At 39.4% G+C, this 14,338-nt stretch overlaps 1 protein-coding gene across 4 annotated transcripts in view; it reads right to left on the reverse strand.

Annotated features, from left to right (window-relative positions):
- Positions 1-14,011, reverse strand: part of LOC146459362 (TNF receptor-associated factor 2-like) — a 34,473-nt gene extending 20,462 nt beyond the window's left edge. Inside the window, exons 1-2 of one of the 4 annotated variants that reach the window (XM_085089551.1) lie at positions 13,211-14,011; positions 1,454-1,690 (exon numbers count right to left, since the gene is read on the reverse strand). In XM_085089551.1, coding sequence (XP_084945677.1) covers positions 1,454-1,599 — 146 coding nt within the window. In that variant the 5' untranslated portion in view covers positions 1,600-1,690; positions 13,211-14,011. Of the gene's footprint in view, positions 1-1,453; positions 1,691-1,774; positions 1,911-6,883; positions 7,044-13,210 lie in introns of those variants that run through there. The other 3 variants (XM_085089552.1, XM_085089550.1, XM_085089553.1) reach the window with 3 other exon arrangements.
- Between the last annotated feature and the right edge of the window lie 327 nt (positions 14,012-14,338).

Below are 14,338 nucleotides of genomic sequence, written 5' to 3' on the forward strand. Positions count from 1 at the left end.
TACACTGAAAAATATTTTCAAGGTACGATTCTAACTTCAGTTTCGAGAAATATAGCGCCTTTTCTCCGAGTTGCATGACACGTGCGTGTCGGAATTTTATCTTCAAGGTCTCTTGAGACATCTGCAGGTTTAATCTTATTGGCCAAATGTCATGAACCTGTTTCAAATTACCTTTACCTGATCGCGTGACAAAAATTGTCCTGAAAATAAACTCGACCGTTGGTAATTTGACTTAGAAGAGCGGGAACGTTTTCAATGCGAAGAATCTTCCTTTATTAGTGTGGGAAACAGTTTAATGTTTTGGGTTTCTGAAGCGAAGATCTGCACCCGGCCTTTTTGTTAACAACAGACTGTTCCTTCGGATTGTCTCCGACTGCGCAGCTACTTGGATGTTTGAAGTTCGCCGCGATAAATTTACTCTGATCGAGAACACTCAGAGGGCTTCTTTGGTCTGCTGTAAAACTAAATGATTCTTGCGAGTTGTATTTTAGTCCACGTCTCCACAAGGGAAAGAATATCGAAGAACGTTCCAATTACTGACAGAGGTGAGCAACATGACGATCGCGTAAAATACAATAATGACGAATTTTTATGTCGAAAGTGATTCCCGGTTAGCATGACCTTCTAAACCGTAAGAAAATATTAGTTCACTTTTTCCTTTGTGGTTCTCAACTTGTCAAAATGTATACTATTTTAGCTTTTTAATTCCACTGCGCAACAGACTGCGCCGTTCTTTAATGGACGTTCCTCCCCCGCCTCAAATAACCTCTGAAAGGCTATTACTTTGGGGCAGTATTTTATATACACATATATACTATATATGTAGCTCATTTTTGACAGTAATAAAATTTGTTGTTGTTATTACATCATTGTACAATTTTTTTAACTTCCTGTATTTTGTGCTTTTTATGTTCTTGTGTACTTCACACATAAAGTTAATACTGTGATCATAAGGGTGACTGTGATCACTTGTTGTGATCACAGTGCTAACATTATGTGTGATCAGAACCTGTGATCTAACCTGACATCACACCCATGATCACATCTCTGATCACATCACATCTGTGATCACATGTAAAAGTTTTTACGCGTGATCACTGTGTGATCACATTGTGTGATCACAGAGTGATCACATTATATTTTTACTGGGGTTAAAATGGATACAAGCCATAGTCATTATTTGTATGTAGGCAATCAGGATTATACTCCTATTTATCCATTGAATCTATTGAATTAAAATGGATACAAAAGCTTACTTGATCTGAGCAAAATGATGCTTTGTTGTGTTCAATTCATTTGTTAGTTTGTACAGTTTTAATGCTCGACCCCACTACCACTTGTGCTTTAAACACTGCCGGTACATAAAGGTTATCAAATTAAGCTTATATTAATATTATTACTATTATGAATTGTGTGTCTTTATGGAAATATGAACCATGAGAATTATACTTACAAAAATAAGTTTCCAAGGCAAGAGCTACAGTAAAAGTGTCCACATCCAGTCTGCATGGCATCTCTTAGGAGCAAATTACAGTAGTTGCACATATATTTTTTTCCAATACTCTTCTGGTCTGAAGTTGCTAAATTGTATCCTGGCATTGTAACCTGTTAAATTGTATCCTGCAGTTGTGTCCTGTAAATCGTCAAGATGGCCGCTTTCCTTCAGACTTCTTTGACCTCAAAAACACTGCTAAAAAAACAAAAAAGAGAGATTAATGTAGCTTTTTAGCATTAAATTGCACAAAAAAGTCCTCGTCTATCTCTAATGCCAAACCTAAAGGTCGTCCAGGTTAAAAAATAGCCAAAAGGTCAGCAACTAATTTTCCAATGACCGCTCTACTTCACTCTACTTCAATATGCTTCGTAAGCATCTTTCCACTCCCCCTCAGTCTTCGCTCAACCAACACAACCCAACACCCCCCACCCCCCCCCCCCCCCCCTTCCCGGGGCGCACCACCGAAATGATCATGTCTGATCTTATTTATTTATTTATTTATTTATTCATTTATTTATTTATTTATTTATTTATTTATTTATTTATTTATTTATCGATCTATCTATTTTTTTATTCTAATATTTATTTATTTATTTATTTATTTATTTATTTATTTAATTTATTCATTCATTCATTTATTCATTTTTTCATTTATTGATTTATTTATTGATTTGTTTGTTTGTTTGAATTACTGAGTTTACTGCTGATTTACCCTAGGGGCAGCTACTTTCCGGAATTCGCCAATGCAATAACTCTGTAATTAATGGCGTGGAGTTCCTCACAGGCTGTTCTTTGAAGATGATAAGCAGTGTTCGTGAAGTGTGGAAAGGGACTCGGGCCATGAAACGTAGTTATTAGAAAAACGCGTATAACTAGCGTAACTTTTATTTGTTTACTGGCAATATTAACTCATATTAGGGGACTTCTTGAATGGATAAAATAAGTAACGAGATTTTTTTAACTGAACAAAATTGACCAAGTTAATGGCAAGCAATTTTTATAACACCTCGTTTACTGTGGTTAACAATAAGCGCTGAAAGAAAATCCGCAGCGCAAGAATTTTGCGACAAAAAAAAAAAAGACAAAGGATATTTTTTTCTCCTTGAAATTCTCGATAAATGTTCGGATCAAAAAAGAAAAGCGACTTGTGGAGTGTTATGTCTAAAATGCTTGAATTAAAAAGAAATCATGAGAAAAAGAAACAATGCTATTTAAGAAGTCTTCGCACTGAGAAACAAAACGGCTTGGAAAGTCCCGAGCGTGATCGTTGTCATGCAGAGCCTCCCTGTTTTCACATCCCGATTTTTTTTTTTAATTCGTTCGCGGGACACGTTACGCCGTTACGCATTTTATTAGCAACCCTAGTCTAACCCTCGAATGTTCTTCTGAAATCTTTGGATTTTACCAGAGAATGTTCGGCCAATAACCGCAAAACACGTGAGACGTAAAAGTTAACTGACTGATCCCGCATAATTAATTGCTAGCTGACAATTGACCAAAATTTTAGCTCATAGCTAAGAAATGGCATAAATGTTTACTGGTAAAGCAGAATCCCATCCCCATGCAGACCCAATTTGAGGAATGGGACTGAAGGAGGATGATAAAGACGACGACACTGACGCTGATGATGATTATAATGATGATGATGATGGTGATGATGATGATGATGATGATGATGATGATGATGATGATGATGATAGTTTTCAAATTTATACCTGCTCTGGGAAGCTTCACAACAGTGATCGTAACTATATGAAGTACTGGATGCTTAATCCCAGCATTCAATGTAGGCATTATTTGCCAGCTGCTGAAGGCTGTCGAGTTATCTGCTAGCTAGGGCTCCGCGTATTGGTGCAACATGAAGGTATATAAAATCCACTGCAAAGATGGAAATCTCCTTAGCCAAGGATTCTTTCAGGTCATTTTATCAAAATTGTTCAGCAGGTTAGCCGAGTTCCTTTTTGGTTTTCATTTTATTTTCACTTTTTACCAAGCTCCAGCCTTGCACTGAGCCAGTAACGACGTCGAGAGAGCTGTCGACTTAGAGGCCTTGGTTAAAGCTATAACGTAGCCGATCCAGTCAGCACATCCTTGGCATAATGTTTCCCAGCTGCTTTAGTCTACTCTACTCCGGCCATTAGATACTTTCTATGTGTGATAGAATTCTTACAGCTGGAGTTAGTAGGATTTGACCACACCATCTATCCTCCGCACTCCCAACACTCGATTACCCTCTTCCGTTCTCTTTCTGGTTGCCTACCAGGCAGGCTAACGTACCTAGAATAAAGTTTCAACTTCCGTGATGAAGGAGAGATCCATGGAAAACTTCAGTTAATATCTTTGTTAATTTTCTTTGCAGCATATAATGTTGCGGTGGGACCTACAGAGACGCCATCAAATCCGATACATGTCCAATACACTCGACCTGAGTCCGGTTGACTTCACTCCCAGCAGGATTCAGTCCGATCGCGACCGGAACCGGAAATGAGTGCAAGCCGTCGGTGGTACCGGAAGTAAGGGGTTAACAGGAGCGAGTGGGGGATTGAAAAGTTGGCAAACAGACTCGATCGGATCCGATGGAGACAGTTCGTCTTAACAAGAGTCAATCGGACTCCCGGAAGTCTGTTTGCGTGCCTGAGTATGGCATAACTTGACAATAACTGTGTAGTCAATGCCTTGAGAATAGGTTGCTAATGAAGATGGCTCGGAGCTTCTCATAAGTTGTTTCTAGAAGGTTAGAAGATGATAAGCAGAGTTCATAAATTAAGTCTCTAAAAAAATTGGTATTAAGCCGCCGTTACATGATGAAACTTGTGTGCAACGGCGCTGCACCGTGTAACATGGTCGGTTTCCTCAAACTTTTTCGAACTTCCGTTGCGAGACAAGTTTCATGAAAAGTAAAACTGTTTTCTATTCTGCAACGGCTCGCAACGGTCGCAGTGGTGAAAAAACAAGAGTTTCACCGTGTAACACCACTTCGTGAAACTGGTCCCGTTCGCCGTTGCACAGAAGTTTCAGCGCTAAAAGTTTCAATGCGTAACGGCGGCTTTACTCGAAAGTTCTCCGGAAATCGGCTAATGAGAGGGTCACCCTGGACTCCGTACAAAACGCAAAAACGAAATCTGGTGTGTAAAAGTGAGCTGGATGTCCACATAATTGATTGGGGGTGAACTGAAATCTGAGAAATGGCCGAAATTTCAGCTGATAGCTAAGAAATGACTTAAGTTTTAACTGATCACTGCTGAGAATCCAGAACCCCCATGCCAGACCGCCACGTGATGTAGCTCATGTCGCCCGAGCAAGGCAAGGCAAGGTACAGCACAATGTTGAATGTTTGGAAATACAACTCGCTAACAAACGATCCTTCCTTATTTTCGATGACATCAATTATTTATTTACGGTATTGCTACCGAGGAAATAAACAGCGCCAGTGCCATTTCTTGACACGATATGGCCAAGGAGTCTTTGTCTGTTCATTTGTTTCTGTTTGCAGGCCCGGCGCCACAAAATGTGCACGTGGCCCCTGAAAGCAAAGTACCGCTCAAGCCACGGTTCATGAGGTAAATCTAAGCAACTTTCTATCACTGAAGCAACCAGTGGTTAAAAATGCCTTTAGCGGTGTAAATGTGAGAAGAACCGAGAAAAGGAACAGTGTCTGTCTCAGCTGGTAAAAAGTTAAGTACTAATGGTTATATCACCAGCTCTACTCTGATTGGCTCTACTTCGAACTAGCTTGAACTCTCCATTCTATGATAGGTTGTGCGCAGCAAAAAGGTGCGCCCTAACGATATAGGCTTTCAGCACAGTCAAACGAGTAGAGCCTGAATGAGATAGTTGGATTAGCCAATTGGACGGCCGATGCCCACTTCCTTCCTCAGTTATTGAGACGAAAACAACTCAAGTGAAAAGGGACTGTTTCAAAATCAAAAGGAATGTCAGTTCTAAAGGCTCGATTTCCCGCGCTACCTCGGGTCCGGCTTTCCTCCATGAGAAGAGGGCCTAGAGAGCCTAGGCTCATTTTCCGAACAGCGGCTGGTAATTGAGCTTATCTGGTTCTGTCGATGCCAGCTGAAAAATAATACCCCGAGTTTCTGTAAAATAGCTGTCCCAGTGCAAGATGACTATTCATCGTCATATTTTCAGCTACGAATCGAATGCTCAAGATGGAAATGGAACGAACAGTATAACAAATAGCAAAGGTAAGACCTTGTTCTCAGGTTCTTCTCTTGTGCATTTGATAAAATTTGGTGTGTGATTCATTTCTTCATTGAAAATTCACTTGATTTACTTGTGATCTTAATTCGCGTTTTAGCATGAATTTATCATATTTTATATTGACCAAGAAACGGGTCAATCACTTTGACATTGCCCCTCAAGAGAGTGGCTTTCCCATTCGATCCAGTGAAATTATGTGAAAAACAGTTTGTAAACGGAACAGTTTAAGGCCGGTTCTCACTAGCGCATAAGCATAAGAAAGTGAGAACACCAGCGACATAAGCATAAGGACACACGCACGCACAGAATACATTTTTTGACGCAATCCTCGATACCAGGCCTCTTCGATGTTTGAAAACAAGATGGCTAACGATAATGAGATATTTCTCTTTGCGTTACTTGTGACCTGCGTTCTTCGCTTGAGAAGGCGTCGAAATACCAGGAAAACTATCAGGCCTACTGAAAAGGTTTTGGGTGAGGGAAGTTTACCGTCAGCGACAAGGCCAAGGCGAATTTAATAACTTAGTTCTTCAACTTTTTTGGAGGAGATAGAGAACTATATCTTCCCACGCCAGCGTTTTCTTGTTTACATCCTTGAAAAAACTTATCAGCCTTGTTGTACAGAACTGGATATAACCTGACTGATTCTGCGAGCAACTCGTCTAGTACAGATGTCATAGCATCCGCCATTTTTCTTGTGATACTTTCTGCAAAAGTCTGAGTCAAAGTGACCTGTGATTGGTTGAAGGGCTTGAGCTTATACTTATGCTTATGTCGGCCCCGTTCCCACTTGCGAAAACTGTGACATAAGCATAAGCATAAGCATAAGCACAAGCCGACACAAGAAAAACAAACATGATTTCTTATGCTTATGCTTATGCTTATGCTTATGCTTATGTCACGTGTGTTCTCACTTGCTTATACTTATGTTATGCTTATGCTTGTGCGCTAGTGAGTACCAGCCTTAACTCATCGGAAAAATTGCTGACTGATCGAGCAACGGAATCGGAGAGGTCAACTGAGTAGTGTTATCGGTTCGCAGAGTGACTGGCAAATACATTTAACAAGTCTTTAAGTACAAGGCACGACATTGTTAGGCCTGAAGTATATATATTTTTAGAAATGAACTAAATGTCTGTATATGCGTCTAAACCACGATAGTAAAAAACTTACCCTCGCCGTTTATTTATATCCCTTTGACCGTTCGTCTTAAACGTTTATAGCTTGAAGGCGTTTTGGTATTGCACGTCAACAGATGTAAAAAAAAAACTTACGTTAGGACTTATCGAGAGCGAGCAAAACTCTAACAAGCACTGAAGCCTCAGATACAGGCTAGAGTTCAACATTAAAAGAAAATGAAGCCACTAAAGCGGATGTGTTTAAGCGGCCGGCAACGTATGACGCAACAGGAAGAACAGTTATATTTAACAATGATTCACCGATGTGGAGATGAAAAGGGGTGGATATTTAACGAGCTGCGAAGCTTTAAGAGACGTTTGTTCGTTTAAGCGAATCCTTTTTATGATTCTCAAAGGTATAAATATAAAATTTGGTCATTTCAGGCATATTTCCTAGAAGTACTGTTTTTTTAAAAAACGAGAAGGCCGCTAGCAATGGCCGCTAGCAATCTGTCAATATGCAATCTTGATTAGGATATTTTTAGTGGCGCCTACGTATTTCTCCGCTTTGTGACGTAAAAAAATTAGTAATTTGGCACTTCTGGTACATCACAGTGAAAAGGAAGAACATAATAATATATACAGCACGCTCATGCTTGTGCTGTTATGCTTCTGCTGAAACTTATGCTCATCTTTGTGTCGCCGGTGGAAAATAGGCCTAAATTACCATAATTGACAGTTTTTTAGCCTCCGAAAGCCAAAGCTTTCAATATCGCTGCTTTTAATTTATTTTAAAATGCTATTGGTTCAGCATTGAAAAGAAGCGAATCGATTAAGTGTGATCATATAATACTGATGGATGGTATTCTTTAACAACTCCTTTTCTAGCTATGGATATCTCGATGACAAATGCTCAAGAAGCCTCCATCTTATCATGATCTTGTAGACATAACTATATAAGTCCCAAAACCATAACCAGGTTTCGAAAGGACAACTTCAGGCCGGCGAACCAAAGTACTGAAAAACCTTACTTCACATGAAATAAAAATGGTTGGAAGCAAGCGATCTGAAATGCAAAACTGAGGAAGAATGCGATTCAGTTGTTTCGGCTTACATAAGAAGCCGCTCAAAGTGGGGAACAGCTATTCTTTGAGTTGCGGTGAATGTTCACGGGAATTCTTGGTTGTCGACTGAAAATAAGATATTGCATCACCACTACACATATATAAGTTTATGACGTTTGTGGAATAACTAGCCTTGGAAAAATAATTTTCCGAAAAGTCAAGCATGTTATGGGGATGCAGGAGAAAATAAATAAAGTATTTTGATGGATGTTCCACATGAGATGCTTCGATAAGCACATTTTAATGTGAATGCTGTCTGCTCGAGAGCAGCATGTAAAACTATAAAAGTATGGCAGATTCTTATCGAAATCAAGCTAGAAGCTTTATGTACAACTCAACATTTGGTAGCAATCGCCAGTTTTTCGAAGAACAAGGTTTCTAAAACATCTAGTAGCACAACGTATCTTTCATCTGCCATTCAGCGCAATTTTTTAATTTTTCCTTCACGAACGAGTCGATACAATCTTATAAATCGCCATCGTTTGTTGAGGCTGAGATTCCAGGTTGGAAAGAAATATAATAACACAGAATGGCGTGTCAAACTGAAGATTTCGACTGTCATACATAGGGTTTGGTTACTTACCGTACAGTGCGACTCACCGCCACAGATAATTTTCATTTTTATCCCAGAGGGGTGGGAGTTCACTGCTTTTTTTTCTTCTTCTTCTTCTTTTTATTCTATCTTTCTTTTTCTTTTTTCTTCTTTTCTTTCTGAGCCTTTAATTTACGGCGTCGTTATAATGTAATATTAATAACTATAGGTGTCACATTTTGGCCAAAAATGAAAAAATTCAACAGTTTACAAAGTCAAAAGTCTCAATCAATAGTTGGCCCTCAATTCCTGTATTATCTTAACCCTGCTTTCACCGAGGATTATGAAATGCCTGATTTTAAGGTAGCTTTACTGTGGATACTATAACTATGGTATGTGTAACCTTGGCAATTTAGTTCAGTGCACTAGGCATCATCGCAAGGCTGAATAAATTGACATTCAGAATATAGGGCTAACTGTGTTTTCTGGACTTGTTAATGAGATAATTATAATAAATCTTTGTAGATTTCAGTGTCGCGCAAATGCTATCAGTTGCCAAAGAACAGACAATATCATGCAATTGTATGGTTTCAGGATACTTTACGCAAGGGCCAAAAGAACACAACAGCACTGTTCATATATAGCACCCCTCAGGACAGGTCCATCAAGGTTTAAACCTGGCCAGCGGCGAGGAGTAAATGGCGGTAGTTGATTTGAAGTGACCTTGCGGTGCAACAGGATCTGCGGGTGGAACAACCCTCACACCAGCTCTGCCTCTACCTCCACCGCTTTCACGCCCTTACACTAGGTTTTCTAAATTTCCACCTCGCCCTAGGAGGGGAGCCTGGTGTTGAGGGTCATGGTCGGAATCACTACTGCATCTATATTAGATAGACTTTCTCAAAGTCGCTCGCTCGCTTCTTGGAGGGTTTTTTTTTTTTTTGAAGTTACCTGTTTAATTTGTAATTGCAGTCTATTCCTTTGCTCAGAATTCAATATTATTGTTTTGCAGATGATGTCCATTGACAAATTTCTATATGCGACACACCAGTTATGTCGGCTGTCGATTTCGTCACGGTTTTGAAACTGAAATAAGTAATTTAGCTGTTTTTAAACGATATAACTCTACAACTCAAAAATATTTCAATATTTTTCCAGGCATATAAAACTGGGGTGTGACTAACTCGAAAAGATTGGAAAATTAAGTGTCAGATTTCATTGGCGAAACTAGTTATTCACTTCAATTCGAACACGGAATCGCTTGCAATTGGAGGTTTAATTCCACCTCTTCTACGCTAAAAATCACTCCAGTGTTGCTATGACCTTCAATTTCTCCTTTGCTATCGCCCCTGGTACACATTTCCCGGACTTTATCGACGGATAAAAAATCCTATGGACATGATTTGGTCTTCTACTACAGGAAGCCATTTTATGTTCGATCACAACGTTATAGCGCGTTACACAGCCAACAACATGTACAAACAGCCAATAGTAGGGCTGTATTTCCAAATGACCAAATACAATTGGCTAATTGTTCAAGAGCAAGTTAGCGTGACAAAATCCCTCGCCGTAGCAACATCATCTGCAGACCGTTTAAACATTTTAATAAAACTTTAGCTATAAAACTTAAATTTGGAAAGCTCATGCCTGACGACGGACATTAAAATCTGCTGCAAATATGTAGCTGTCTCTGAAGTAGTATGGGCTGTGAGTGAAGCTTTTCAGTTCATCGTAGCACAAATTTGCGTCGTATGATTTTCAGTTCAAATTTTCCTTTTTTATTTTAACAGCCTCAGTCAGAGAAATCAAGTAAGCTGTTAATACAGCGGAACCCCGGTTTAATGATATGCCACGGGAACGTTAAAATTATATCGTTAAACCTGGATATCGTTATAGCCGAATTCCCAGTATAACGATATTGTGGGAAAATTTCTAAAAATATCGTTATACCGGGACTGAAGCTAATAATCGCCTTTTTATACTGTACGTTATCTAATAAATTTTTAATTGATCATCAAATGAAGTACAACATCCAGAATATTCTTCAATGTCCTTAAAACCTGTCAAAAACAGTTTGTACAGCTCATAAGGTGTTCGTTACCAAAAAAAAAAACAGGTCATTGTGGTCCGGCTGTGGTATTGATTTTATCGTTATAACCGGAAATATTTTGCGCTCGGTCAACGACATTTCCCATCGTTAAACCGGGAATAATTTATCGTTATGCCGAGGTTCTGCCCGATACATTTTACTATAACTTTTGCTGGGCAAACGAATGTTGATCGTTATACGGCCGGGAATATCGTTATACCGAAGATCGTTAAATCGGGGTTCCACTGTATAAGGAATTTTTCTACAGTTCTCTTATCAGCTGTGTCGTGATATAGATAGCCGAATTCTTACTGGGGTTGAAAGAGCAGCATAAACAGAAGCCTTTGACAAACAATTAAGGCCCAGTTCAAACGTCCAACTTCTCATGTGTCGAATCTACTAATAATTAGATTCGGCACATGAGAAGTTCGACGTTTGAACTGGGCCTAAAGTTTTAAAAATCGTTTTGTTGTGCAAGTATATAAAAAGAGCGCGAAAACTAAACGATTTCAGGTCAATTATCCATCTAACGATGTGTAGTGTTCAAACAGATGCAAAAGTAAAATTAAGTGGCCATATTAAGTGCAGTAAAAAACAATGTTTCTTTAAACAAGAGGGAAGGCAGATTTTAAACCCAACGCTGTCTAGAAATAACCGTTACCGGCCTCTGACTACCCTTGAGTAGAATTCAGTGAACGGTAGGATCAACAGCGATGAAAAGAATAATCAAATGATCGTACGTTGAAGGTAAATGAAGCAATCACTGCCTACCTCCATGGGCATCTGCAAGCAGAATATAACACAATAATCAAATCCACACAAGCTAGGTTTCTTGCCTGAAAACTGGAGATGAAGGTTTTCAATGGTCGTTGCCATAGGAATCGCACGTGGGGCCTGGGGGCCACTAAGACCGATTAGAAGTAACGTTTACGCGTTCAAAATAAAAGTTGACGATATCCACTGAATGGCCGACACTGAAAACTCTCTCAAATTAGGTAGTTTTCATTACGGTCGTTTGGGAAGGAACAGAAAGAATACTTCATTGCATGTTACACGATGGAGGTGAACAAACACTGGTTCCTTGTATTGAATTAATTGTCTCCTTGAATATTAGTAAAAATCAAGAAATTTTTTGCATCGATGTTTCTCGTTTAAGTTTCACGTTTTCTGAGATTGAACCACTAAAAAAATTCCAAATAGCTCTAGAAGTTCATGATAAAGCACACATACTCTTATAACCTTATACAACCTTAATACGTATGGCTCATGTTTAGAGCATTACTGCAGTTAAGTCAGTCTTCAAAATGATACATTTTCAGTTCTTAAAAGTTTACGTACACTTTGCGTAGCTTTTCAGTTCTTACTACCTTTCCGCTAGATTCAAACCTCGATATTAGAAATCAAAGCCATGCTGATGGGAAAAGAAGCAAAACTGAAAGGTAGTTTAGAAGACTACATTTTAAAGTGGTATGCCTAAGCAATTCTCCATATTCTACTTCTCCATATATCAGTATATCTGTCTACAATTCTCAGTCATGCTATTGACAAAGAATTCAGTTACTACATGAAAGAACTTGGCATTTACCATCTTCCAATTTAAAGTGCTACAAACGATTAGAAAGTTACAAAAAAATCTTAGTTCGATCAGCTTTTAGCAGCTTGGGTTTTCCCCAGAAAGGTGACATAACAGCAGTTAAGCCTCGGTATCATACTCCCCTCTCGAGCTCTCAAGTAAGTGCAAAAAAGCCCGCTAATAAATTGTGGACCGTAGTGTGCTATAATTATAGAGCCATGCCACGTGTCCAGCTTTCCCGGTTGTACCCGACCCTCTAATAATCTGCCGTCCGATGAATAAGAAACATTAAGACTAGCGGTAATAAAGTGATACATATCAACAGTTATACTAGTCGAACAGAATACTTAACTTTCCTACGTCATATGATTACCTCAGCTTTAAGATTGGAGTATTCCCCAGCCCGGCCTTAGGAGTGCCGGCGTGCTTTTCGTATTCAGCGGCTTCCGTTACTGACACGCATCAAGTGACGAAGCGTGACTCGCTTTGCGTGATTATATTTGGTACTATTATCACTTTTTTTTTTTTTTTGGTTATTTCCACGAGATTTCCATTGCCTTTGATTTTCGTGATCACGTTTCCGATTTTCCATTATGATATTAAATTCAGGAGTGATAGTTTCTCCGTTTTGTGCTTGACGTTAACAATTTTTTTTCTCCGAATGGGTTTCCTCTTCGAATTCAAGTCAACTTATTCCTACTGAATAAGTTTGACACAAAATTTCAGGTATAAAATTGGACCGAATAATGAGGCTTCATCATGCTGAAAATTACTACACTTAGTGTTTACAACTTCTAAAACATTTCATTCTCTTCTTGTGACTTACTTAATTTACACATAGATGTCATCATCACGCGATCGAAGCAAACGCCATATACTTAACGCGGAACTACATAAATGAACTACGACCTGCTGTACCGTAAGTTGACAAATAACTCGTGAGCCGTCCGCTTATCTCTCACAAATCCATTCAGTAACAGACACAAACTCAGTCTCAAATTTGCTGGGCAGGTAATGTCAGTTATAATGATTATCATGACTCCAAAGAATTGAAGTTTGCTTACCTTTCATGTTGCGAAATGATCAATCCTTTGTGTAATCACCTGGCACAACTTGTACAACAACAGGTTATTTCACGTCTTGTTTTAAACCATACTTGATTCCAAACATCCTTTTGATACTCAAATATTTTTTTCCCGCTAAAACCAAGTTGTTTTAAGACTGCTAAAAGAAACCTGTTGGCGACCTGAACCCTGAACAGCGAATACATCGATCTCGGTTGTCTCTTCCATTGCCATCGAAGGAACTGAACCACGACACATGTCTTGCCGGCTTCCATTCTCCACACAGTAAATCTCATATATTGCCTGCCCTCGCAAAGACAAAAATATATATACTCTCAGCGCCTTGGAAATAACAAAAATTGCCACTTTACTTCTTTCTTTCGGCGTCCCCATCATTCATCCGGCCGCAAGAAATCTACGCTATTTTGAAAGTAACTTAGCCATGCATATACATCCCCAGCGCTGTCGATCTCCAAACTCACAGTTGTTTTCCTTTCTTGCTCGTTGAAAAGGTCAGTAAGAGCTACAACTACACAAAAAACGTGCTCGTAGCAAATCCAGGTCATCGATCGCCGTAGTCGAAAGCCTCGTGAGAGTCTGATCACAACACGAATGAAAACGGCCATATTCCATCCTCCTCATGCCTCCTAACGTCTTAGGTATGTCTTCCAAAAAGCCAGGAAACATCAAACGCTGATTTCATCTCCTTTAAAATGGCAAAGTTGCCACTTTGCGCTCGTCTCTCCAAAGCACCGTCTATCTTCCGGCGAAAACATATCACTGCTAAGTGAGGCAGGCAGATTTGCATTAATTGACGTCTGCCCCTGGCATGCGCTAAAAAAAAACTGTCCACGTGATAGTGTAAATGGCGTTTACGTCAAAGGCAGGAAAGACCAATGGCTTAGCGAGTTAGTGGTTAGGGGAATCCCCGACGCTCAAGTCATGCAGGTTCTCAGGTCGTGTCAAAATGGTGCCAAAATATTGGACGCACATCATTTCTGGGAGAGGTTCATGTAAGAAGCCAGAATGTTCATTCACCACCGCAAAAAAACAAGGAGGAAAACACGGTCAGCTGCATGACTCATAAGACTATCTCTTTCATAGCTCCAAATTTTTTTGGTGCTTGTC

The sequence above is a fragment of the Pavona decussata genome, unplaced genomic scaffold (genome assembly GCF_977016875.1).
Source record: "Pavona decussata unplaced genomic scaffold, jaPavDecu1.1 SCAFFOLD_219, whole genome shotgun sequence".
Taxonomy (NCBI): domain Eukaryota; kingdom Metazoa; phylum Cnidaria; class Anthozoa; order Scleractinia; family Agariciidae; genus Pavona; species Pavona decussata.